This window comes from Phyllopteryx taeniolatus, chromosome 4 (genome assembly GCF_024500385.1).
Source record: "Phyllopteryx taeniolatus isolate TA_2022b chromosome 4, UOR_Ptae_1.2, whole genome shotgun sequence".
Classification (NCBI taxonomy): domain Eukaryota; kingdom Metazoa; phylum Chordata; class Actinopteri; order Syngnathiformes; family Syngnathidae; genus Phyllopteryx; species Phyllopteryx taeniolatus.
The window spans coordinates 29,421,760-29,446,914 of NC_084505.1; the positions used below are offsets into that span (position 1 = coordinate 29,421,760).

At 43.9% G+C, this 25,155-nt stretch overlaps 2 protein-coding genes across 7 annotated transcripts in view; both read right to left on the reverse strand.

Annotated features, from left to right (window-relative positions):
• The window catches only part of rbfox2 (RNA binding fox-1 homolog 2), a 35,154-nt gene extending 20,491 nt beyond the window's left edge, over positions 1-14,663 (reverse strand). Inside the window, exons 1-2 of one of the 4 annotated variants that reach the window (XR_009788229.1) lie at positions 13,446-14,663; positions 6,177-6,227 (exon numbers count right to left, since the gene is read on the reverse strand). Coding sequence is in view for 3 of the 4 variants with exons in the window: in XM_061771436.1 (XP_061627420.1) it covers positions 6,177-6,227; positions 13,446-13,688 (294 nt within the window). In the remaining variant the exon portion in view is untranslated. Of the gene's footprint in view, positions 1-1,890; positions 2,248-6,176; positions 6,228-13,445 lie in introns of those variants that run through there. The other 3 variants (XM_061771436.1, XM_061771435.1, XM_061771437.1) reach the window with 3 other exon arrangements.
• Positions 14,664-16,062: 1,399 nt separating this feature from the next.
• LOC133477089 (uncharacterized) lies at positions 16,063-24,873 on the reverse strand. Of its 3 annotated transcripts, XM_061771441.1 has the most exons (18): positions 24,742-24,873; positions 24,004-24,070; positions 23,767-23,928; positions 23,076-23,194; positions 22,826-22,997; positions 22,120-22,226; positions 20,201-21,422; positions 19,850-19,977; positions 19,670-19,766; positions 19,459-19,581; positions 19,018-19,190; positions 18,800-18,897; positions 18,146-18,273; positions 17,787-17,967; positions 17,509-17,650; positions 16,560-16,636; positions 16,348-16,388; positions 16,063-16,279 (listed from the first exon to the last, which is right to left on the reverse strand). In XM_061771441.1, exons 3-16 carry the CDS (start codon positions 23,849-23,851, stop codon positions 16,562-16,564), a joined length of 2,850 nt encoding a protein of 949 aa, XP_061627425.1. In that variant the 5' UTR covers positions 23,852-23,928; positions 24,004-24,070; positions 24,742-24,873; the 3' UTR covers positions 16,063-16,279; positions 16,348-16,388; positions 16,560-16,561. The 3 variants fall into 3 exon arrangements, with proteins under 3 accessions (XP_061627425.1, XP_061627424.1, XP_061627426.1); XM_061771440.1 differs by lacking the exon at positions 24,742-24,873 and having other exon boundaries at positions 24,004-24,609; XM_061771442.1 differs by lacking the exons at positions 22,826-22,997; positions 24,742-24,873 and having other exon boundaries at positions 24,004-24,607.
• Between the last annotated feature and the right edge of the window lie 282 nt (positions 24,874-25,155).

Consider the following 25,155-nt stretch of genomic DNA (forward strand, 5'->3'; position numbering starts at 1 on the left):
AGCAACTTATGAATGGTAAACAACAGAACAAAAAGGCCCGCTGACATTATTTGTCTTCATTTAATCCTTATTAAAAACTGCATGCTACCTCAAAACAAACATGTGCAGGTGAACAAACAAACACAGCCATCTTTACTCACCTCTTTCAATGCATAGTTATATACCCTGTCCCCCCCCCACCCAGATGTAATGGTGGCAGCTTGGTTCAAATATGCACCCTTAAGACACGACAGGGCAGCGTTCTCACTGGCACCGCACGACAAGTCAGCGAGGGCAACCCCGATCCATTTCAAAGGCGCGCAGATGCCTCACTGCGTGCGCTTTCGGCGCAATTAGAGAGCAAACTGCTGCAAATGAGGTATAAGCGTAAATGCGGCACTGTGGCAACCTGAGACAAAAATAAATAAATAGAATAAAATGAGGCAAAGGTGTTTATCCAAGGTAGCGGTGAGATCGCCTCACGCCTCGAACCGTCTAAGAATCTGTGCAAAATGAATGACTCATCCCAGTTGCCACGGCAACACGGCTCATTGGGATCATTTAAAGACCATTATTGTTAACCCTGCAAAGAATCGATAAGAAGATTTGGAGGTGGAGGAGGTGTGTGCGTACGCGTGTGCATGTGTGTGCAGGGGGTTGTTAATGTACGTGCGGCTGTGTGTACGTACGTGTGCGCGCGTGTGTGTGTAGCAGGTAGGCGTCTCTCCCTTGCTTTAGGGCACAGGTGGGGCTTGAGAAAATATTTCAGCAGTGCAGCCAGTCATCTACTTAAACTTTGTTAGTTACAAAAAAAAAAGGGGGGGGGGGGGGGGGGGGGGGAGAATCGCATTTTGTTGGATTATTCCATTAAATTACAAACAAAACTGCAAAGTCAGCACAGAAAAAGAAAAAACCCTCAAAAGGAACAAACTGTATCCTGAGCAAGTCATCCCTGCATAATGTCAGCCTCATCATCCGGCAGGCTTTTCTTGCCAGGGGTGTCCCGTCACCTTTTCCCAAATCATCAATTCCTATTCTGCGTCTCTTCTTCTCCCCTCTGTGTGCCCCATCCCCCTCTTCCAGGGGCTCTTAGAGGAAAACATTGAGATAACAGCTGCCAGGGCCCCGGGGAGAGCAGGAGGAGGGAGAAAAGAGGTCAAACAGTAAAGAGAGCAAGGTAGAGCTGAAAGAGGAGCACACACGCGATGAGAAACTGAATTTGGAAACACACGCACACACACACCCAACTCATAGCGAAATAAATATGAACATTTCCAACTTTTGTGTGTGTGTGTGTGTTATTGTAGAGGTGCCGTGAGCCAGAGTAGAGGAGCGGAAGAATGGCGAGCAACTGTTTTGTGGACACCTGTCCCTTTTGCTCACAGGCACGAGTGATGTCCACAAACAGCTGCAGGGGCAATAAAGACCACTTTCACGCTCCCCATTATTGCTTTCCGAGCCCGGCAGCCATGCGCCGACTTTATCAGCGAGGCGATCCGCGGCATCCGGCCAACCGCACCGTACCGATTGCATAGATTCCTCTAAGCATAAATAATACATGGCAGAATAATTTCTGCCAGGAGCTGCTCTGATGTTCACATCGCGTGTGCGCTTCCAGCTCCGGGCGGCAGAACAGATGCCACGACAACAGCGATACCAACCATCGCCGCTCCAGCGTTTCACCATTGCGAACATTCCAAATGGCAACTTTGTACGTTAACATCGCGGTCATCGCGGGGGAATAAAATGAGAGCGGAGCCCTGGAGCGAAAGGGTCAAGTGGAGCCCTCATCCGTTAGCCATTAATCAGCACTTCATGCTCGATGACAGTCACGCAGGCTGCCTGCGGAACCTTCGCAAAAGAGAGTCATCAAGCATCCACGCGCAGGCAGCAGGGAAGAGAAACACTCACCGACAACACGGAAGGATAGTAGAGTCCCATCATCGTATTCTGAGCAACACCGCACTGTCGTCTCTCCTCCTCCTCTCTCGCTCCTTTCCTCTTGTCACGCACGCACGCTCGCTCGCTCTACCGAGCCTGTGTCACCTCACCAGCTCAGGCTCTTCTTGTCTGTCTCACAGATTTAAAATCTCCCTCTCGCTGCCCCCGCTCGCTGGGTCTGCCCTGACAGCCTCCGCCCTCCTCCCTCTGTGCCTGTCACTTTCTCTCTCTCCTTCGCTTCTCTCTCTCTCTCCCACTCGTCTTTCCCTCTCCCACGCGCGCCCTCGTTTCCCTCCACGCGCAGCCTTCTGTTTAGCTGCTGTGCCCTTGCCTGCTCATCTTTTCTGTCTCCTCGCTCACTCAGAGACAAACCACCCACCCAACAAAAACAACCCCACCCCCCTGACTCTGTCACACCTGCAAACTTGCTCCTCCCCTCTGCTCCGCTTTCGGTCATAGTAGCACTAACCTCTCTCTCTTTACCTCACTCGACCACCATTCTCCTTCTCCATGTAGGTGAGTTAACTGGGACTGATGGCACCCCTGGGACGCAATATATCAAAGGGTATGACATCATAACACCATGCAAAGGTTGTTCCAATTGCACTACTTCTGGGAAAGTAGTAAGTTATCCCCCCCAAACTTTGTTCTAAAGGTTTCTTTGTTTTTAAATGCTTTGTAAATCATGTAAAGCACACCAGGTTACCTTGTTTACATAAATAAATTTGCTATCACATATTATTCGTCACAATGCTGCCGGGCTGCACTGTACATATTCCAAATATCTTCACCACTGCTAAATATTGCAAAATATTTCAAAATGGCAACTAAGTGGAGACAGGAGTGCCTTACCCTTTTTTTTTTTTCTAAACATGAATCGACATACTAATTGATTAGTCAATCAACTGCTTAATATGTTTGTGGACTTGATAGTGTTAAAGAAACCAAGATTTGAGGCACTCTTCTGTTACAAGCAGCAATGGCACTCTTGAGATCAAGTCTCAACTGCTTCGTGGTCTCCAGAAGCACCCTTTTTTTTTTTTTTTTTACTTTTGTCAAATGATGGGTGGTGCTCGAGTAATATTTCCTCCCTCCTGCTTGCCTGCACCGACGAATACCCCCCACCCCAAAAAAAAAAAGTCTCATACTACTGATAGAAAGTGTCAGCTGTTTTGAAAGCGTGACTTTAATAACCTTGAATGGGTAACCAGACCGTGCCTAACAAAAAAAAATAAAAAATCGTCAACGACTCATTGTCTTTTGTTGTGTAAAAAAACTTCCTCCTCTACCTCACAAAACATGCATGCATCATTGATAAATTCCTTGTACTTGGCAACGCAACCTGGGTTCTGCTCAGAATTTGGTTAACCTGCAACATAAGCTACAATCCAAGATGTGTATCAAAAAAAAAAAAGAAATCTGCCTTACTAGGATAATTAAGTTTTGATTGACAGTCAAGAGTTGTATTATTTCAGAATGTTTATTGTGGTTGTAGTATGCAGTGTATTACTCTACTTCACCTTAAGAAAGCCTCTCGCAAATGTGTTAAATATAAAAGTATATAAATATATATCAATCAGATCAATCTTTACAGCTTAGCGTATCAACGTGCTGCCAAAGCTGCATCCTCCTTGTTTTTCATCCTTTCAGAGACAATCACATATTTTAGATCTATTACATGCATGAAGTGGGTTGGAGATACAGTAGAAATAGATTAAAATCTACTGTACCTGCGAAGCAACCAATGATGCCTAAAAAAATATGTTTAACAGCGCCGCATGGATGTAATGGAGGCGTTCAGTGTTGTTCGTCTCAGCAAGCATGCAGAGCACGTCTTTCTTCACACGTTGAGCTTCTGCTGCTCCCCAGGCTCTTCCTTCAGGAGCCTTTGATCACATCACCTTCACGCCGCTGTTGACAGTTTAGCACTTCTGCAATGTGGCAACATCTTCTGCACGCCATCTTTCTCTTCCTCACAGTCTTTTGCCCCCATCAATGGCTAGTTGACACTTCAGTGTCCCGAAGGTAATCGGCCTGATTGGCTTTCGTGATGCAAACTCCAAGATAAAGTGTGTTTTAGACAGTTAAACTAAGGTTTTTCCGTTTTTGTTTTGCATACAGACAACACTGTCAAACAAAACTCAGCTCTGCAAAAATAACTGAAAATAATGTAATATGCATGCCATGTCTCTAGATGGCAGTAGCTGCATCAGCTACATACAAATTAAGACATCATAGCAGTATTACTGCGGGTCGCTCATTAATGAATCCAGTATACGCGTAACCTACTTCCGTATTCGGCAAAACAGGTCAAAGCGCTTCCTCCCGGTTCGGGTGAATGGTGACGGGGGCCGTCAAAAAGCAACCGTAGGACATTTAAATGTCTACAATGTCTTTTCTCAACACAAGATGTCACCACAGATGACAATATTCGATTTTTAGGCTCCATTCGTGTTTACATGTATCAGGCATTTGTTTAAATAAATGATACATGTATTTACCTTTTGTCTGAAGAGAAAAGGCCATAAAGAAAATTATTTTAGCAAGTTTGGCTCCAACAATCTTGTAATCAACCCACAGTCGTGCTAGTTAGCGTAGCATACACAGGATGTCATCTTTTCGGTTATCCGTGTTTGGTCACGAGACATTCTGCAAACAGCGGATTAAAGCAGTAAATCCCGACCGCGGTGCCGTGCTGTGACAGATCAGCAGGTGTGCCGTGGAAACGTACGGTTTCACTTCATCGGTCCCAAAATGATTAAGATCGTCGTGTGGACTTCTTCAATTCCTATTCGGTTTGTGTTGTGTTTACCTAAAAGGTAGGCTACATACTGTATATCATACTTAGTTAGTTGTGAATTAAATTCAATTGAGACAACAATGTCTGTCTGTATATACTATAAACTTTTTGTGACATTTACTCTGCCATTAGATCTTTCCAATGTAAAATATGTGCCTTAGCTCAAAAAAGATAGGAATTAAACAAACACTTGGCACAGTATGTTGCTGTTTGCTGACATTTTTCATTTATTTTCTTCCCATCTCACGCTTAAATGACACTTCTCGGTTGACTAATCAACGGACAGTGTGCGTTTTGCGCCATCCTCCGCACACATGAAAACATACTACCCCAAGAAGAGCATTGGGGCCTATATTTTACAATTGAAATGCTAAAAGGAATTCAACTCATTGCTTGTTGGAAACTAATACTTTCCAGGACAAGTGCAAGCACAAACAGCAGCAGCCCTGTGAGCGATCGTTGTTTTGGTTCTGACATACTTGCGCATGCTTACATGGAAGACTCCAAACGCATGTCCTCCATATTTACAGAGCCTCATCCAGTTTCACTTTAAAACCGTGTCGTGCCTGTTGGAAGATCATTTTGGATTTTGATGGTATCTGTCTGCCATTGGTGTTTTTACTTGTAATTCACATCCAATTGCTACTCTGCGCTGCTGTGTGGGATGCCTCAGCTTCTCCGCTGACTTATTCATGATTTTCCATAATTTATCACACGTATGTAGTTCTCAGCAGGCAACTCTTTTGCCTTGGTGATTATTCTCATTCGAACATCATCATTAGTGGGGGGGGAACTGTTCGAAGCGGTATCATCTCCTCACTATGCAGCAAAAATGAAAAGTGGCTAATTGGCTGCCAGCCATCTGAAAAATCTCAGCAGCCCGAGGGGTTTTGGGGGGGGATTCACACAACAAGGTTTTGAGTAAAGGCTAAAGATGAGGATGAAGTGCAGCCAGAGGTTGGTGAGGATGGCAGAGGGCGAGGGATGGGGAGGAGGGGATTATGGGTAGAGCATCAGAGGATGAGTGGATGAATGGCGGATGATAGAAGGATTAACCGTATCAACTGAGCAGTCTAATAACACATCAGCAGGCTAATAGGAACACGAGGAAACAGACTGCTGCTTTACATGCTTAAACACACACACACTCTCCAATAGAAATTTGTATTGTTGTTTTCAGAGTACTGAAAGACGCTTCATAACAAAATGCCTACATGGGTATTAAGATTTAAAAAGAGAGGGCAGTAATAGAAATTGTATTTGGGTTGGACATTATGAGTGAAAGATGTGCAATGTAGTGTCTTGTATCTTTCCTTACTCTCATAACTTAATCTTTTATCGTATTTCCTTGTGGTTTTCACTTTCATTCAAGCTGTACGAATGCTACATACGAGTACGGTTTGCAATTCATTACAAAAAGGTTTTTAGCTTGTGTTCGATGTAACTGTGTCCTTACCTGACTGTGAGATGGGTATCCATGGTAACCAAGGGTCAGCGGGTCATTATTCTGAAAGAAATAAGATCAGACAAAATAAATAAATAAATAAATAAATAAATATAATTTTACCATTTTATACATTTCATGAAACTTCCTAACTACTACAGTTATCCATATAAAGTGGTACCTTGGCTTGAAAGTGTCCCAACTGAGCAGGTTTTTTTCTTTTTTGGGGGGGGGGTCAACAGTCGCTGGTGCACTTTCGGCGTTTTATGGAACGGTACATTTTATGGAACGATACAAAACGACAACACGAACAAAAACCTAAATAAGTGAAAACTTGCATCCAAACGCCCACACAAAGACTAACCGGCCTGCAATGCTCACTAGGCCACGCCCCTTAAAGGCCACACATACAACACTACAGCTCCTGTGACTACTGCTGGTCCCAACGTACAGTAATTACTTGACAAACCCATTTATTGCTTTACATTCTCTTTCATGTTCTTGTGTTGAATGATTTTATATAATACAGTACTATCTTTTTGGGGGAGGTTGGCATTTCAAAGTGCAGACATTTTTTATTTAGCAAATGAGTTCAGTGCCGTGTTCAAGCTGGCTGTTTCCAGCCCACCGGGGGCCAACAAGACTAATGTACTAGCCCTCGCTACGTGACCTCATAAACGCGAGACGCACACACCAACGCAACAGCACATTTTAACCACCGCAACCCCAGAATTGTTCTCCCAAAATACATACGTATATAGTGTAAACAGTATCTTGCCACATAAATTACAAAAAATATTATCTTTGGGGACTTTTTGCCATGTCATGGAAAGTCACTAGTAGGTGGTGTTTTCTGCAAATAAAGGGTGGTTCCGTTCAGGGAAAAATTAAAAATACCATTTTAAGAATTTGAAGAGCAATTGTAATAATGAGGCCTAGTTTCTTCGACAGGCTCCAAAATGACATTTTTCGGTTAACAAATGGCTAAAAAGCCATGTTGTTGTTGTTTTTTCCATTAAGAGGTCTAGATTGCATGTGTAAACATACTTTTATCCACTGGTGTCAATCTTACCAAATACCTGATGGATGAAATGCTGATGGAGGAAGGTGACACAAAGCGCACAGGACATGAATGATGGGCAAATTTAAGAGCATCTATTTAATCATAAGTAGGTCGTGAAGTCTATTGGTGGCAGACGGTACAGTGAACTGTGATAAAGCCTCCACCACGGTTTGTGCTCTGGTTTTTAATTTTGATTTTGAGATATGCATCTAGAGCTGACTTTGCATCACTATCATTACCGATTCTGCCTAAAGGTCAGATTCTTTATTGATCGCCTCATTGATTGCAGATCAATTTTGGCACTAATGACACCCTACAAGAGCATGCGTCTTGATCGGCCACCAGGAACATGTACGGAATTTGTGGGAAGAAAGCATATCCAATGGATTGGGAAGTTTGGATGAAGGGTTTTCAGATCCCCATTGTAGTTACTGACCTTCAAATGTAAAACGTGTTTGTTTGGAACCGGAACACTAGGCAGGATTTCCATCAATCCTCAAAACAGTAGGAAGCAATTTTATTCACCCCTCATAACACTGTTCTGGCTTTTATGCTAATGCGCACCATTAGAAAGGCAGACATTACAACAACAATTTGAAAATCTGATTTTCTTCATCTCGTTAGATTAAAAGACAAGGCTTCCCTCGCCTCTGTCGTCTTTCTTTCTGGAACTAATGTCCCTTTGCCTGCTTTGCTGCAGGGGAAACACTTTGCTCTGTGCACATCACAGCTTGAGTTGGACTGATTAGTACTGTAGCCATCTCACGCTGAACCCCGAGGGGGCCGTTTCACCAAAACTGAGCATGACTTTCCCAATGAGGGAGCTTTAGCTGGTGGAACAGGAAGTTGCTCTGCCACTGGAAAAAAAACTGCAAGACAATCTTAGAGCCAAAAACACACTTAGTGAACTGGCTCGGGGAGGTAGAAGCTCTAAATAATGAATCACCTTTCAGAGGCTTGAATACCATGAATAAAGTAAAGTATAACATGATTTTGAAGCAAGGCCAGAAAATCAAAATAAGACTACAGATTACAAATCATGAACGGACCGATTGGAGTCAGTGGACATTGTCAAAATGCAAAAAAATTGGAATTGAAATGAGACAACCTGAGGTGGAAATACAAGAGGAAAGAGAGGGAGCAAAGACAATGACTCATAGATGAGTGGAGTCATGTGCTTGATTCCCAGCAGGAATGGGGGGGGGGGGGGGGGGGGGGGGCAACGTCGAGCGTGTATCAGCGTCAGTCTCAATAATAGTTGCTCGCAAATTACGTAAGAAATGCACATCCTACTTATTGCAGTTAGGCTAATGCGATGCAGCTGAAAAAAAGAGAGCGATTGTGTCCTTTCACTCAGTGAAATGTCAAACATTATGTACAATATTCTATTTTCCACTGGCAAACAAAAGTGAGCGATAACGCTAAGATACATGCCATATGATTAGTAGGCTTTACACGATCAGTTATTTTTGGGGCCGATCACCAAGTTTACAAAACCAATCACCGATCACAAGATGGAGGAATGTGTCTATTTAAATGACATGTTCATTTACTGTATATACTTGTGTACTTAATTGCTTCAAAAATTGTATTTACAATAAATAATGTATCTTTGTTCCTCTATTTATGCCAGTGAGGCATAGTGACAGACAGAACAAATGAATGGTCTTCTATTAGATGGCAGGAAATAAATACATTAATTAATGCATCCACTTTTTGTGACATTCTTGTTTGTTGGTGTGCCGTGAGATTTTTCAATTGTAAAATATGTTCCTTGGCTCCATAAAGGTTGGAAATCACTCCTCTACTTAGATTGTGTATTCTAATCAGTCATGTGAAACCAACATTACAGAAATAATGGGCGCTAACTTACTGTAATTAAATTACTTTATTTTTAATTAAATTACTTCACCCACACCGAAACTTCAGAGCATGATTCGACAGAACGGCGGCATGTTTACGTCCAACCGTTCGTGCTAGCAGTAGCTTGCTAGGCTACATAACGTTTTTGTTGCCTGCTTGCGAGCCGCATTGTATTCAAAATACGTGAACATACCTCAAGCAAGCCTTGAACGAACGTCCTCTCCTGTCCTGAGCACCGGTGACCACAAACACACGTTTTCCCGCATTTTGTCCCTATAATACAAAGTCGGTGCACTCCACTCTTGTTGTCGTCCCCACGGTAACGAGTGTATCTGGTCGCATTTGAGTTGATAAACGGGATGTGGTGGTATCGGAATACATGATTTTATTGCAGTCGTCTGACATAGTGCAATCGTGAAAGAGCAAATTTGTCTTGTAGTCTGATCCGGGCATTACGTGTTGCCTGTCTCAGACGTGTCGTCTGTTCCACACCGCCGACATGGTTTTTTTATATATTTTTTAAATAACTTCATTGGCTGTGAGATATTTACCGTACTATGTCAAAAGACACGAGACAAGGCTAAAAATAAACTAGCTTTTGGATTCAAATATCCTGTGCACAATGGCGAAGCGGAGTAAATGTCTTTTGCGGAGCCGATCAAGATCGGCGAATGATGACAAAGCCGATCAGCATAAAATGCTAAATATCGGCCGATACCGATCAGCCCGATAAAATCGGTGTAAAGTCTAATGATTAGTTAACGGGCTAACAAAGACGGAACCTCTCGCAACAATGCACAAGTGCGACTGTATGTTATCAATTAGTCGAGCTGCCCATATAGACTGACAATGATATTTCGGGAGCTAAATTGATTTACTGGCAGAATTATGTCGTTCTTCATCACCATAGGTAGCACAATGCCGCATTTTTAACATTTGAGTGCCGTTATTAACAGACTACACACGGGAGGTTTTTGCATTATAAAAAAACAAACATGTTTTCAGCTAACATTAGCAACTGTTAGGAGTAAGCACTTGGGATAATTAAGGTCTACAGTAATCTTGGCAGAAGAGGATCATTGTCTTGAGAATTAATGAGTTAAGCAAGTTGCGACTCATGCAGCTAGCTCACATTTGAAGTCAAGCTTGGTGGCTTTCATACAGCTTTGGCGTTTGGTCAACAGGAATTACGTATCACTATTTTTCTGTTTTAAAAAAAAAAGTATTCAAAAAAGCCAAAGTGGTTGGAAGGATAAGAGAAGTCACCAGGTGGTTAGGAGGTCATGTGCTGAGAAGCCCATTTACCTCCATATGGTCCTTCTCACCATCTTCTCTCCTAGCTTCACTAAACCCTCGAACGGACTTTTCCGCTCAGGTGGTTGCTGTGCAACTACGCATGTGAAGCATCTAATTTGGTCATAGAACTCGTATCTATTCCTATAGTGTCTTGGGAGTGCTGCTCTTTCAAGAACTATATTTGACTGTTCTGACAGTCATCACCGCTAAAGCGGGCCACGCATCACACTCGACCGGGAGAGACAGAACGCGCATGTGTTTTATCCACAGAGCACTTATGTGCTAAGTCTACAAACAGTGACCTCAAGTTTATTTTACTTCAGTCTATGTTACATCCTTCTGACTTCCCCCCGCCCCACAACAAACACTTTCACGCACTTTTTCGAGATGATGTTTTTAGAATCTAAAGTGGATTTTGGCAGCTGCTGGAAGAAAACGGTTTAGAACCAAACAAACACAAATCCCAAGGCATGATGAGTCACAGACATCACTGTACTAAACCTAAAGGTGGTTAACTCTTAAGATGATTTTACCCAAATTTGAGGGGAGAGAAAAAAAAAAAAAATAAGTGAGCTCCGTTTTATTCTGCCTGAATATATACTGACAAGTGACAACACAGTCTGGAAAATACACTGAAGTTTAAAAAGTCTTTTGTTTTTGTACTAAAAAATAAAATAAAATTGAAAACAAATATATGGACATTTCTTTGTCTTATGTCCTAAAATGTAGCTGAAATCAACTTGGAAAAAGTTGCATATCTTTAAAAACATATTTATAACAGAAGCCGAACAAAACAAGAAAGGAAGCATTCAGAAAGATCGATGTTGATTGCATCCTATGACTTTCGGCGATTGAGTCAACCTCGCGGGAACAACTTAACTGCAACCAGCAGAGGCGTTGTCGATTCACTTTCAACCATGGTAGTTACGTGGACTGAAGTGAAGAGCAAAATGTCAGTTAAGGCCTACATTCATTCATGCAGACCTCCGGGCAGAATTATGATACTAAAATGTGACACCAGCTCGGGCACATTAGTTCAGAACATTCACAGAGCGATAACACTAGCTAATTTTAACATTAAATGCCACCTGATCTCTGCCAGCCATTAATGACATTTTTAAAAACAGTAAAAAAAAAAAAAAAAAAATGAAAGAAAACTCATAGGAAGGCTATATTTTTATCGCTCAGGCTGTTGAGATGAGACTACGGAGAGGTGATCGGTGTACATTAATGCACCAGTTATAAGGAGGGAGGGATCGAGATCGAGAGCCCCAATTCCTACGCAGAGCGACAACAAACGCGGGACGTTCGGCAACACGCTGGATGACTATTGAAAGCGACAAGCTCATCTCAACATTGGCCAGTAGCGAACTCAGGATGTGGATGCAGGGTGGCGTTATGAATACCCTTAAGCAGATGTAAATGACGGACTTCCCTGCCATTGCAGTGGGAAACAAAATGGACGGGAACAGCATATCAGCGTGTGTGCAAATATTTTACATTGATTTAAGGCTGCCCGGGCAAGCTCAGGGGTCATGCACGGAATATAGCTTCGACTTGACGTAGCATTGCCACCCACACGGCACAATGACATTGAGCCTTTCCGACTAATGAGTCAACCGGTAGAGGGAAGGGTCCCATTATTGCAGAGGGCCAAATGGATTGCGCTCCGCAATCTCCGCAACCACATCCAATCGTGGTGGCTTCACTTAGAGGTCAGAGTTCAACTCCTGACTTGATGCCAGCAAGAAATGGTTAAAGGGAGGCGGGGAAGGAGGGAGACGTTCAGCAAGCACGGACGGAGCTTCGGGTTCATATTTTCCACGGATGTTTAGTTTGACAGAAGTACTAGTGTGCATTTTATTGCCATTTCATGGACTTTTATGAGCTTCAATTACAAATGAAAGGAAAAAACAAAAGGATAAAGACTTCAGTGGAAGATGTGTCTAATTGTCTTCTATTATGGTACATATTGAAAGCTAGCATGACTTTTGATGCACAAATCACATTTGTGTGTTGTTGTTTTTTTTGTGTGTTGTGCGATTACTCTGTCTTCGATAAAGATTTCAGGGATCTGTGCGGTTCTAAAGCCCCCCGCAGTATGAGATGCGATCCCATTAGCTGGAAACAAAGCCTCTTTACTGCCAGCGATCGGGAAAATCTGTTGAGAGCGCGGGAGCTGTGGCGAGCGGCCTTCTGCCGCCCTCCCTCGCTCTCGCCGCTCCCCCTCGCTTTCATTTCCGACAAGCTCACGTTCAATACATTTTAGAGGCTGAAGCGATCGATCGGTGCTTCTCTGCTCTCGAACACACAAACATCTACTTTAAAGTGCGCTTACATTCCCGACAGCGGGTCCGCGCGGAACCCCGGCCATTTAGTTGTCCAAACAGGCCACTTCACCTCTATTACAGCCGTTTCCAATGGCAGGCAAGCGGCTTTCTCCGTCCTCATGGAGCACTCCAACGTATGCAATATACCACAATGATGAGCAAAGCATCGACTGCGATCCTCTAGCAGAGACATATTGGACCATTTCGCAGTAAAAAAATAAATAAAATAAATAAAAAAATGGACAATGTGCTGACATCAAGGGGAAAAGAGGTCAATGGCAATTGTTGACCTGAGCGGGGCAGGGAGTGTGGCGAAAGTGCAGCAAAGCATGATGACCCTCGTGGAGGTCTTTGTTGACCTCAAACACCCCCTCAAAGATCACAAGCAAACATTGACGTGCATTTGCTCTGGAAAACAAATGCGCCCACATGTTCATGTCAAGAGGGCGGCAATTATTTTGGATTACATTAAGAAAGGCCGAGATTGTTTACATTCCCTTCATTCTTAGAACTCTGCTTGTAATAAGAATGATGCCTTTCGGAAGGCAATTTAGCAGGAAATGTCGAATACGTTTTTAATATATTCAACTGGAAATGGTGGCTTCGTGCAATTCCCGTGCAGGACATGTGGAGGGCTTTCCAGCGTTGCGGTTCGGCAATGTGGGCCATTTGTGACCCCAAACAAAAAGCAAGACCGTGCAATAAACCCGATATCGCATGCCGTTTTACCTGGCCAGCCTCGCCGGAGCCATCCATTCGGGGGCGCTTGCACTCAGCCCCGGCAGAGTCGAGCAGCGAGGCCGCCGCGTGCCCGTCGGGCTCCGGGTCTCCTCGCTTCATTCCCCGGACGGCAGCAGGAGCGCCGCCGGCGTCGGGATGCACCCCGGCCAGGGCGTCGAGCTCTCGATCCCGCTCCATCAGTCCGCGGCACACGGGCAGCATGATGGATGCAACGTCGGTCGACATTAACATTGGAAAAGAAAAGCTGCTATTTTGCCCTTCTTGAGCTTATCGGAGGGGCCCTCGGCTGCTCGCACACTCTGTGCTTGTAACTATGGGGGGAGAAGGAAAATAAAAAAGGAGCCGAGGCCTTTGAATGAGTCAAACACTATGGAGACTATACGAAAAACGGGAGATTGTATGGTAAAAGATTTAAATATTGCGCCTGCTATTCGTGGCGGGGCTGCCTTTCAAATAGGCCTCGTGTATCTGATTACAACAAACGCCCCCAAAAAAGAAAAAGAAAACAAACCAAAAAAAAATCAGCAGCGCTCACAACAAATGGCTGCCAACCGCCAAAATGTCCACAAGGAATGTTGTCTTTTTTTTCTTGCTTTTACAGTGAGGGCCGCTCGTTTGCGACACACAACGTGCTCAAGACGAAAAAGCCCCTCGACATGTCGCCTGTTTCCGCGTAGACGTGAAGCACAAGAGCCGAGGTTCACGGCGAGTGGAGCCCGCTCAGGAGCGCGCTGTCGCCCCCATAACAGTCGGCGAGGGGCCGCACGCGGAAGAAAGGCTAAAGGCCGGCGACGACGACGAAGGCGGCGGCGACGTTGGTTTTCCTCGGCGGTTGCGTCGCTCCTGCCTCCGTCAAGTGAGCGCTCGGGGAAAAGGAACGCGAGCTCCCCTCCCTCCCGGCGACTCTTTGCCCTCCTCCCGTCTTCCGCTCCCCCCTTTGGACGCCGAGCCACGCAGCCCGCAAGTGTGCGCAATGTGCCGCAGTGCCTCCAAACCTTCGCGCGAGGGGCGGAGGGGGTCGAACCCGGTGGGCCCGAGACGCGCGCGCACGCGCGCGTTCACATTGGAATCCTCCTTCCCTACAGCTTCTTTTACATTGACATTTTTCACAGCTCCTGATTGATTTTGTATTATTGTTTTTCCGTCCCGTGTCTCTGCTCTTGAAAATGCAATGATTCCCAAGTTCTTACACAACCGAGGCCCAGTGTTGAGCAATGCAGCGTGGAGCCTTTGCCTTGTGTTCCTCTGCTATTTGCATTGCGTGGAGGACACCCAGTGGTCACCCAGTGTGCAGCAAAATTGCAGTTCACGGCAAAAGCGTCTTTCCAAAATGGCCCACCGCAGCGCTCCTTGTTTTCGTTTAATTATATATTTTTCACAATTTAGACATTCGTTTAAGCGCTTGCAAAAGAATTTTAAAATAGGCTTCTGCAGTAAGCACACTGCAGTTCTACCACAGAGCTCACAGTCAACTAGCTTCGCAAAGACTGGAAACGAGCCTGGGTTGAGAACCCCTCAACACCGACGAGCTTCTTGTATATAAAAAAAAATATGTAAATATAGATTTTTAATCCAATTTACACACATTCCCCTCAGAATCTACACCAGTGATGTTCAACCTTTTTCTTATGGGGGAAGAGCAGGGTCATTTGCATTTTTTTTTAAAACTCCTCATAGGGCAATAGTAAACTCAATGTAAAGTCTTGCAATAACCTAATTTTGTGGCCATATATGGTTCTGCACCTCTAGTCTCCATGAAGACATTCGGCCAGTTTCAAGTTCTGCAGCTGAACACAAAATGTCTTCAATACTTAACTACAAGTTTTGCCCTGGAGACATTCAGGTGTTTCTTATATACTTTTCCTGAACCTGACCCAACTCCCGATTGTCTTAGTCATTGTACACACACCCAAGGACCGGGGCCCAAAACCCTCCCATTCATGAATTTGAAAACAAAAGGCTGTAAAGGATAATCAGTACAGACGCTTGGCACAGTGACTCTTTAAAGCATCCAGTGGAATGCACAGGAAATTATTTACGAGTGGCGAGGCGGCTTTAAATTCTCCATTGTTTACCTGGCAGTAGCACGGAGGTGGCGGCGGGCTAGTGAGCCCTGCACAAATCATCATGAAGATGAAGAGCAAACCTCTCGGCCCGGCGAAGGGCCGCAGACGTTTTACATTTGGCAAAAGTACAGTCATGAGTTATAGTATGGTTCACGGACACGGTCTTGTAGAATTACGCTTCATCCTCTCATCTTACACTATGAAAATCTTCGCAACAAGCGGTACCAGTGGAGGTGTGTGACGTGATAACAGTTTTACGAGCGAGATTCGACAGTGATAAAAGACAATATGGGCTGAGAAGGCTACTAGCGTGTAACCGTATAGTTCATAGTGCATTTAACAGATTCAGTAAAAAATGTCCCTAGTATAAGATACAGTGAGGTTATACTAAGCCCTGTGAGCTCACTTAATGGCGAGACAATTATTTCAGCTATTTACTAAATATTCATTAGTAGCCTTTTAAAAGGTGGATCTTGAGGCTGTGTCTTAAAGAAGAATGCTCACAATAGAACCATGACCCCAAAAATAGAGGAAGTCACTAAAAAGGAATATTTTATTTGAATAGTTGTGACAACTCTAATGCATGTTTTAAGCAGCACTGACAGCGTCACATGTACAAGGGTGCATGTGCAAATGATGCCTCACACGTTTTGATAGCGTACCACTAAAGGTTTTAACACAGGGTGGTGGCCACTTCAACAGACACACACAATGCCTCGTGTCCTTGGAGAGCTTTTATTGGTGCTTAAATGCTGCCTGAAAAAGAGAACAGAAGATACGGGATCAGGATGGAAAAATTGCAGCCGTTAGAGCTTCCTACCCACCAGGATGTTGTCGTTAACTTCAAGTGTCTTCCATGCCGTAACTGTGAGAACAGGAATTGGATCAGTCTTGATAAATAATTCACACCTCTCATTATTAAATCATTGTGCGTCTGTCATACAGAAGAGCAAGGACCTCTTGTTATTTTTTTTTATTTTTTTTTAGCCAGGGTTTGTTCAGGGTCATCGTGAGCGAGTACACCAGTTGCACTCACCATCAATGACCAAAACAGCCCTCGACACACGGGCCATCACGTGGCGAGCAGACTTCAGTCGAACACATGAAGTAAATCTGAAATAAATTGGGGGGGGCGGACAAGTGATACGACGTGTCAAGTCACCAGAGTGGGATGATAACATTTTAGCTCGTAGTCCATGTGTTTCACAATGCATTTTTGCAAAAATTAATAGAAATGTAAAAAAATGTAGTATTTTTTACACAAGTAAAAATGCGCTAAGCATTAAAGAATAATAAAACAATAAAAATAAATTGTGTTTTGAAACTCGTACACATTTCCTTGAAAAATACATTTGTTTCCACCCATTTGCCACTTGGTTAAGTGGTGGCACTACATTTGGGGCATAGTGCCGCACCAGATCTAGCAGCGGATGGAGTTTTTTTCTTCTCTTTTTTCTTTTTTACATTATTTCATTCTTAACACAAAGTTATTCAATGACTAATTCTTCGTACATAAGCATTCATCCAGAGTATTGTTTTTGGAATTATTTCCTTGTGCGCATCTGGCTTTCTAGCTGGTTCACTAGTGAGTTGCACAGAGAGGTCAGCCCCTGGGTTGCCATTAGAAAGCCAAATGTGCGTGATTGTCATTTTTTCCATTGGCCTACGGGGGCAGCATAAATGATGGTGCGCCACACATTCTGCCTGGCAACTAGCAGCTGCAAAACCTGACACATTGTAAAAAAGACTATCACACAATAAGTGCCCAAACTGCATCTTTCCTGGTATGCAGCGTACCTTGTGTTGTAGCAGTGGCCTCCTACCTGATGCTATACATCAACAGTATATACTGTATATCTGCACAAATCATATTTCATAATAGCTCATCCTCTTGTATGTGACCATGTCCTAACAACTGATCATCAATAAGAGCATCTAATGGCTTGTGAATGTATAGAGAATATGGGGGTGAGGTTTATCCTTACCTCCTCATCTGGGTCTTTGATTTCTCCTTCAGGAAGAAACTGGAAGGTGCTCATGGTGAAGCGACGTGTTTGAGCGTGAGGGGAGGGAAGTTGAGGATCAGACAGCACAACCCGAGAAGTTGGGTCCAAGGGGTTGGGGCATCTTGGTATGAGTAAAAGATCAAATAAACATTGTTCTCCTTATTTTAAGGGAAACCATTAACCATTATTTATCAGCAGACACGTTCTATTTTCGTTCTGAACGCACGACCGCAGCCACAACAGGCACTCAAACGTACCCGTTGTAAAGCAGCACCCACACAGAGCTTCCAGACCGCGAGTAGGCCACGCAGTAGTGCACCAGCAGCCTCAAACTGGGATCCGGGGCGTTGAGTAGCCTCACTTCCAGGTAGAGGGGTTTCCCCAGCAACATCTGCAGGGGCTGGTGATACTGTGGGTAGTAGCTCATATACTGAGCATCTGAGAGAGAAGCACATTCAATTCATATATTGTTACCCACGCAAGCCTCCATTCTGCTATAGATGATCAAAAAGCAATATGGTCTAAGGCATTTACCCACACGTTGAAAACAAATAAATACTGTAAATATTTACCATAGATTCCTGTGTTGTAGGATGAAACAAATCTGCCTACTTACCTTTGGCCAAGCGGAGCTGGATGCCAAACACTCCTTGGGTCTGGACCGCTGGCCCCAGGGTGGGAGTTTTAACCAAGTAGCTCACAGTTAAAGCACTGCCTGGTACATACCTGCACTCCACAAGCAACCTGCCAATGAGTAAAGACAGGAACATGCATCTGCATCTAAAGACGGTTCAACTTCAATAAAATGAAGAGCAGTGTATTAGTTGAGTTTCTCATATGTGCGACCTTAGCATAAAGGGCTAGTTTGATTGTAACCAAGCATGGGAAAAAAAAAAGAGCTGCTGCAACAATTGGACGTGATTACAACTAGCATTGTTTTCTTGACTAAATTGACTACCAGTCAAAGCTGGTAGTGTAAACTCGCTCTAGATAATATAGTCTATGCTTCTTATATGATCTAGCATACGATGGGTCAAAATTATACTTGTCACCTGAAGGAGCCAAATATAGTTCACATTAATTGTGAAATGCATTTACATTTATGTAGCCGTTTGCGCTCATTGATTAAACAATCTATATTTCTACAACAATATTTCTGCTTTACTGTCACTATTGCGGCCTTCACAAACTAACTTGCTGAACAAAAGCAAAGTTGTATTGTTCAGTCCAACAGTAACGGTTGAACCGATGAAAAGCAACTTTATCTTACCTGAACGGAGAATCTCTCGTGATGGTTCCATAATTGAGGCTGATCGTCTGAAATGTGTTGACGACTTCCACCATATAGATTAAAGTTTTCCCAACTTCCTGCGAGGGAAAGCGATGGGGCACACAGTTTACGCAACCATTCCAGCATCAAAGAACCCAAACAACCTGTTCTTATTCAGCATTTTAATATTCAAGGATGTTCAACTCAATAAAAGTCACCATCCTGCGAGCGCCGCAGCCATCCATGGGGAGCTTGAACAAGGCATAATCATACGTCACTTTGACTGGTTTACAGGTGGAGTTGTTGGCAACCCCCAAGAGGCCAGGAGACAGAGGGGGCTCCGTGAGGGATGCCGGCACAGAGAAGACAAAATGGCGGTCTACTGTGCACGCTGGAAAAGGATAACACACACACGCAACATATAGTATAGTACATGCATTGTTACGTAAAGGTCAGATGAACAAAAGGTCACGTCTCTCAGGAGTTCATCAATAAGACCCAAAGTGTCTTACACCCTTTCGGCATTCTGAGTTGCTGCCCTGATTGTGCCCTCGATTACTCGGGCAGCTGTTGTACTTACATTTTGCACCCAAAATAGCTCCAGGTGTCCACTGCTATGTGGTGTGAAAATACTGGTGGGAGGACCGAGTGCGGCTCACCGTCCATGGGGTAGAAGCAGGCAGGGGGATGCTTGCTGAAGCAGCAGCCCAGGGAGAGACATGACGCCTGGGATACGCGGCCTTGTTTGCACGGGAGCTGCTGTTCCCTTGGAAGATTGCAATCTTACGTAACGGAAAGCAGGATAAAAGGTCACTTTCATCATTGAAATACCTGTAAATGCCATAAAAACAGGAGCGCACAGACAAGTACCTTGTGCAGATGAGGACGTGGAAACTGGACAGTAAAACTGAGCCTCCATCCTGCCACTTTGAGTCATATAGGTGACACTCATGATGTACATGTTATCCTTTGAGACAAAATGTTTATAATTAAGTTGATCAATTATCCAAAAGGTCGTGTGCTCAGTGTGAAATTTGAGTCAATACTTGCCTGCACAATCATGTGACAGCGTGTGTGTAACTGGAGGTTAAACTGGATTTTGCCGTCTTTTCCTATGCTGGCAGAGTACCCACAATGCTTCGGAGCATCCCGGACACTTATCTCGTTCCCTTTTGCATCTGAAAAATAGGAGACAGGAACCAGCAAGTGTTTGTTTTTTTGTCTCAGCTCTAACTGGCTCGGCTCTTTTTAGACTGGACCACCACCGACCCTTTCCCTTTCCCCCATCGAAATGTAAACCACAGCAGGTCCCCTGAAGCAAATTAAACTCACGCAGATCTGACTGTGACCATTTTATACATATACTGTACTGAACATCATGTGGTCAAAGCACAGTCGCACCTTTAAAAACAATTCCAGAGATTGGACCAGGTGGGAGCTGCACACGCATCCGATTGGAGGAGCAGAAGACTTTGGGTTTCAGACCAAGAGAGGGGCTCATGGAAGTCTTGACCAGCACAGTATTTTGTGTTGGTTTGGGTAACTCAGTTGCATACTGGGGCACAGGGGCCTGTATTGGTGGGTAGGGTGGATGGCTATAAGGGAAAGGGTACGGGTAGGAGCCACAAGGTGTGTGAGAGTAAGGGTGACAGTTGGCTTGCTGATGATCCTCAATTGGAGGTGAAAGGGAGTAAATGGGGTCTTGGGGAAAAGGATAGCCGGGAATAGCAGAAGTGGAAGGAGGCAGTAGACGCTGATCTTTTTTGGGATAGAAAAATTGTCCATATGGATTGTAAAAGCCATATAGATCGGATGGAGGCTGATAATGTGGCCTTGAGGGCCGTTTTGGTGGACTGGAAGCGGGAGGAAGTTGTCCTCGCATCGAAGTTGCTACAGGAGGTAAAGGATAGGAAGGTATCGGAAGATAATCCAGAAGCATGGATGGGTGGGGAGCTTGCGGGGCAGCTGGTTGAGGGGGGCTGGCAGGCTTTGAGGCAGGAAGGTAAACCTGGGGAAAATGAGGGGACAGGAACCCAGGGAAAACACGATGGAAATTATCTGGAGATTGAGCTATCTGATCCTGTGTTGGAGGTGCAGGGGGAGGAAGTGCTAGAGGATTTTGGGGATACTGGAACTGATGAAGCAGGGCTCCTGGATCCTGAGAGATATGAGGGAGAGTGGCAGACTCTGAGGCAGGAGGGTAGACCTGGGGTAATGTGGGGGATAGGAATCCAGGGTAAGCATGGTGGGGATAATCGGGAAGCTGGGCAATCGGATCCTGGGTTGAAGATTCAGGTGCAACAGGTAAAGCATTTGAGGGGTAGAAAAACCGATGAAGCGGGGCCTCAGGAGCACCGCCTGGAGAAAACCAAGGTGCAATGTCAGGCCGAAGACCAGGAGAGGAGGGCTGTGGAATTTGAGGGTATGGCAAGTCAGTCTCGGTGGTGTGCCGGTGATCAGGAAATTGAGCAATCGGCTCTTGGGCTGCAGATGGAGGCGGAGTTGAAGGATTGGGACGGTGAGGAGCACCAGAAGACTGATGTGAAGCAGATGGTGGAGGAGGGAAAGGGCAGGAGAAGATCATTTCTTGCTTATCAAAAACAAGATGGAGTTCGAGTCCATCCTAAAAAGACACGCACACAACATTTAGTCGGCTTATCACGCTTGAATATCTTTAGAATCAATTATTCATCGATACAAATGATCAAATGTATTTTGTAATAAAGTTTCTTGCAAATTAGTTTTTGATTACCGTTTATTAACCAATGATTGTTTATTTGCTACAATTTGATGCTTAAAAAACAAAGAGTTAAATATCATACGAGAGGGAGTGATGTAGTTACTCAGTGACCTTTTTGAAAAAGCAACTAGTTTGATATAAACGGTCTGCACAAGGTTCAATTGCATGTAGTTGAACTTCATACTACGGCTGCAGATAACGGTTACGGTAATTTTGTAAAAGATTCAATTGACTATTATTTTTCCCATAAATTATGATTCCGTTACTGGTTTGGTCCTGAACATGTCGGGGAAAAAAAGGGAAAAGTGTTGATCATTGTTTTCCAAAGTACAAGCAGTTTGCAAGTGTCCTATTTTGAGTAAACAAAAGAATCAGTCTGCTGTCATGAAGGACTAAAGAAATCTGATAAAATTTACTGTTCAGAGGCTGTTAAACAATGTTAACGATGGATGGTACGATTATCAATCATCAAGAGGGTAATTAGATGCTCCATTAGTTGTCAATGAATTAATTAATTGGGACACCTCTAGTTGCAAGTGTTTGTTGCAGTCAGTCAGTGAGTCAAAACGAGATAACTTACTGTGAGACAAGGAGCGATGAATGGGATGAGGAAGATGAACTCTTCTGGCCGGGAGTCGACACGGTATGCACACTGAGCAGAAACAAATGGAGCCCAAACTCCATTTACTGCAAAATAAATTGACAGTTTCAGTCAGTGAAGAGTAGGTTACATTTTGGCAACATAGATGAGCTATTATCTTTTAGTTTTCCCACAGAGTTTAGTTGGAATCGCTTTTTTCTAAACGGTGTTCCTGCATTTAATGAGTCACAAAGAAGTACTAAAAAGTTCTACTTTATGGTCTGTTTTCTGAAAACAAATGTAGGATTGCGTGGACCATATGGTAAATTACTTCTTTAAACTGATTACTTATGATTTCTACAAGGAACCATTTTATTTAATACTACAAATGCAAAGATTTTCTTGTTGCTGCATTCACGCAAACAAGTAGCTAAAATCACAATTAAAATGTAGTTCCTACACAATTAGAACAAATAGAATGTAATTACCTCACGCGGGGGAATGAATTTCATCAATCCTTAGACAAAATATCAAATTCATCAAAATGAAGAAATCATTTTTGGTCAATGTTGGGATCTGAGCTAGTGGTAGAACTAGACGATCCGGGCTTGTAGGATTTGTGTGATTTTCCTTCCACAAGAAAAATATTTGCAGCGGATGACTATGCAGAAAATTAACCCAGCAGGACACAATTAAATTAGAGTACCCAAAACTCCAAGCACCGGTAGACCGTTCTCTTGGTGGCTCAAATGCACCGCTATGCCGTACGGGGAGCAGAGGACGACCGGGACCGACGGTGCAGCCGCGGGCATCTGCACCGGGCAAGACAGCTTCAGTGGGCTGCCCCACCAAAGCACGGGCAGCACGTAACTGCCGTTCTGGAGGAGCAGAGGAAGGAGCAGGTTTTCGCTCAAGGACGCAGTGGACGAGGTGACCAATGAGTGCGTGAAGAATACCTCCTGGGTAATGTAGCATGCATCATATGGCACCATCATCTGAAGGTCACTCCATGATGTTCTCACGGTGTAACCACAATACAGAGCGAGATGGAACGGCGAGATGGGAGAGGCTGCACCTATTCGGAGAAATGTGTAGAAGTGGAAATGGTTAACTTGGAAGGGAGTAATCTTAACATCATTTGGCTCGAAGACTTAGTCATTTCCCACCAGATTGCAAGTGACAAACCAATGACATAAAAACAATGACACTTTTCAATGTGTGTTCAATGTGTGTTTTAAGTCTCGAGCTTACTTGGCAGTGGTGCAATATGCGCACGCTGCATAGTTTCTGGTGATAATGAGTTAATATCCTGAACTCTTTGCATTTGGGATACACCGTTTTATACGCATTGATATTAGACAATCGTGGCCTTGTTTTCAGCGACAAACACATGCTCGTGGCCAATGTTTCTGTCATGCTCATACAGTTGGCGCACTCTGAATAGTTTTTTCTAGGTGTCTGTGTTTCCCAATCACTAAGGGGATTATCTTAAATTAAAAAAACAAAAAAACAAAAAGTAAAACAGCAGTACTCAGCTAATTTGCTTCCACAGGATTTTACATTGTGTATTTCCATTTCAGCCCAAACAAACTGCACCAGACCATGCTAAGCCTCGATAACTCTAGAAATACATTGAATCTATCTGACCTCTGTCCACTAAGAGTTGTGAGAATCCTGGTCCTGAAGCTGTGAAGGTCATGAAATGGTGATCACACAGCAGCACGGGCTTCATCGCCAGCCACTCAGATGCATGTGGAACCGAGTCAGATGATGATGATACCAAGACTTTGCGCGCAACTCCAGAAAACCCTAGTACATACATCATCAAATTTATATGCAGCTAATACAAATGTTAATTTGAGTCCATAAAGACAAAAATGTTACCTGGGAAATGACTTTGATGTCCATCTTGAGTGGCTTCACCTTTGTTCCAAGTCCATGACGAGCTCTTCTGAGTAACAGGTTCATTAAGTTTGGATTGAGTGGACTCTGGAATACGATCTTCAGTTTGAGACCAAAACTCATTGTAATCACTCTTGCTAGATTCGTGCACTTTTGTTCCCTGGACAAGAAGCTCAACAAGGTTCCGTTTCGGGACGTCTTGTCTGGCCCGTCCCCGTTCGGTTAAGGATAACTCTCGGCTCCCCCACGGTGCCGGTGGTAGAGAACCACAGAGGCGGAACAAGTAAATCGTTACTATCAATAAAAACAAGGTGTACTTTTTTCTTTTTTGGTCGCAAGACAACATCGCTAGCTTGTTGACGATCTTGCTCGCGTGCGCACCGAGCAGAACTTGCAGGTGAGGCGAATTAAGTGTCATTAAGCTTGGACCAATCAGAGAAGGGGGAGGGGGGTGGATCGAGCTTGAAAATGTCGGTCGTTGATGACGTCATATTTACTTGACAGTCGATTTTGTTTTGCTCCCAAAATGGTTGTGTACTGTGTTCAGTAATGTCTCCAAAAATGGCAATAAACCTAAATTGTGTGGATGTGTAACTTGGATTCCATAATGCATGATAAAGAAAGCCACGTCCAGGCTTTGTGTAGAATTTTCCCAATAATGATGATGATAATAATAGTAATAATAATAACAAAAATAATAATAATATTGTCCAAACCCACATGCGCACTGGACTGCTTAGGTGGGTCTCAATTGGTGGTGTACCCCTTCATGTCTGCATAATTTGCATTCTTTGTACTCCTTGTGATAAACATCGCACATCAGCTGATGGATGGATCTAGGGGTAAACAAAGAAGGATTCACGGTATGGCAGCAGACAACACAATCTATTATTTGTCCTTCCTAATAGACATCTAACATTATGGCATTTAAACACTGGTTGTTGTGTGCAACAGTGACTTGCACGCTACATTTAGGACACTTCAGCTTGTTATAATGAAAATAAGGTCGCAGTCAAAGCAGAATTTGATATAAAAGGTGTGGACGTCTGCTTGATGAAGTCATGTGTTGGACGAGGTCTTTCTTGTGTTGTTGCTCCAGATGGGACCGTGATGTGCTGCAGTGTCATAAAAAAA

Coding starts and splice junctions, on each gene's coding strand:
- LOC133477089 (XM_061771440.1), bottom strand. CDS start 24,439: ATGACACTTAATTCGCCTCACCTGCAAGTTCTGCTCGGTGCGCACGCG. Junction 22,227..22,825: donor ACCGGTGCTTGGAGTTTTGG/GTACTCTAATTT, acceptor TTTATTTTGCAG/TAAATGGAGTTTGGGCTCCA. Junction 18,898..19,017: donor GCTGCGGCGCTCGCAGGATG/GTGACTTTTATT, acceptor TTTCCCTCGCAG/GAAGTTGGGAAAACTTTAAT.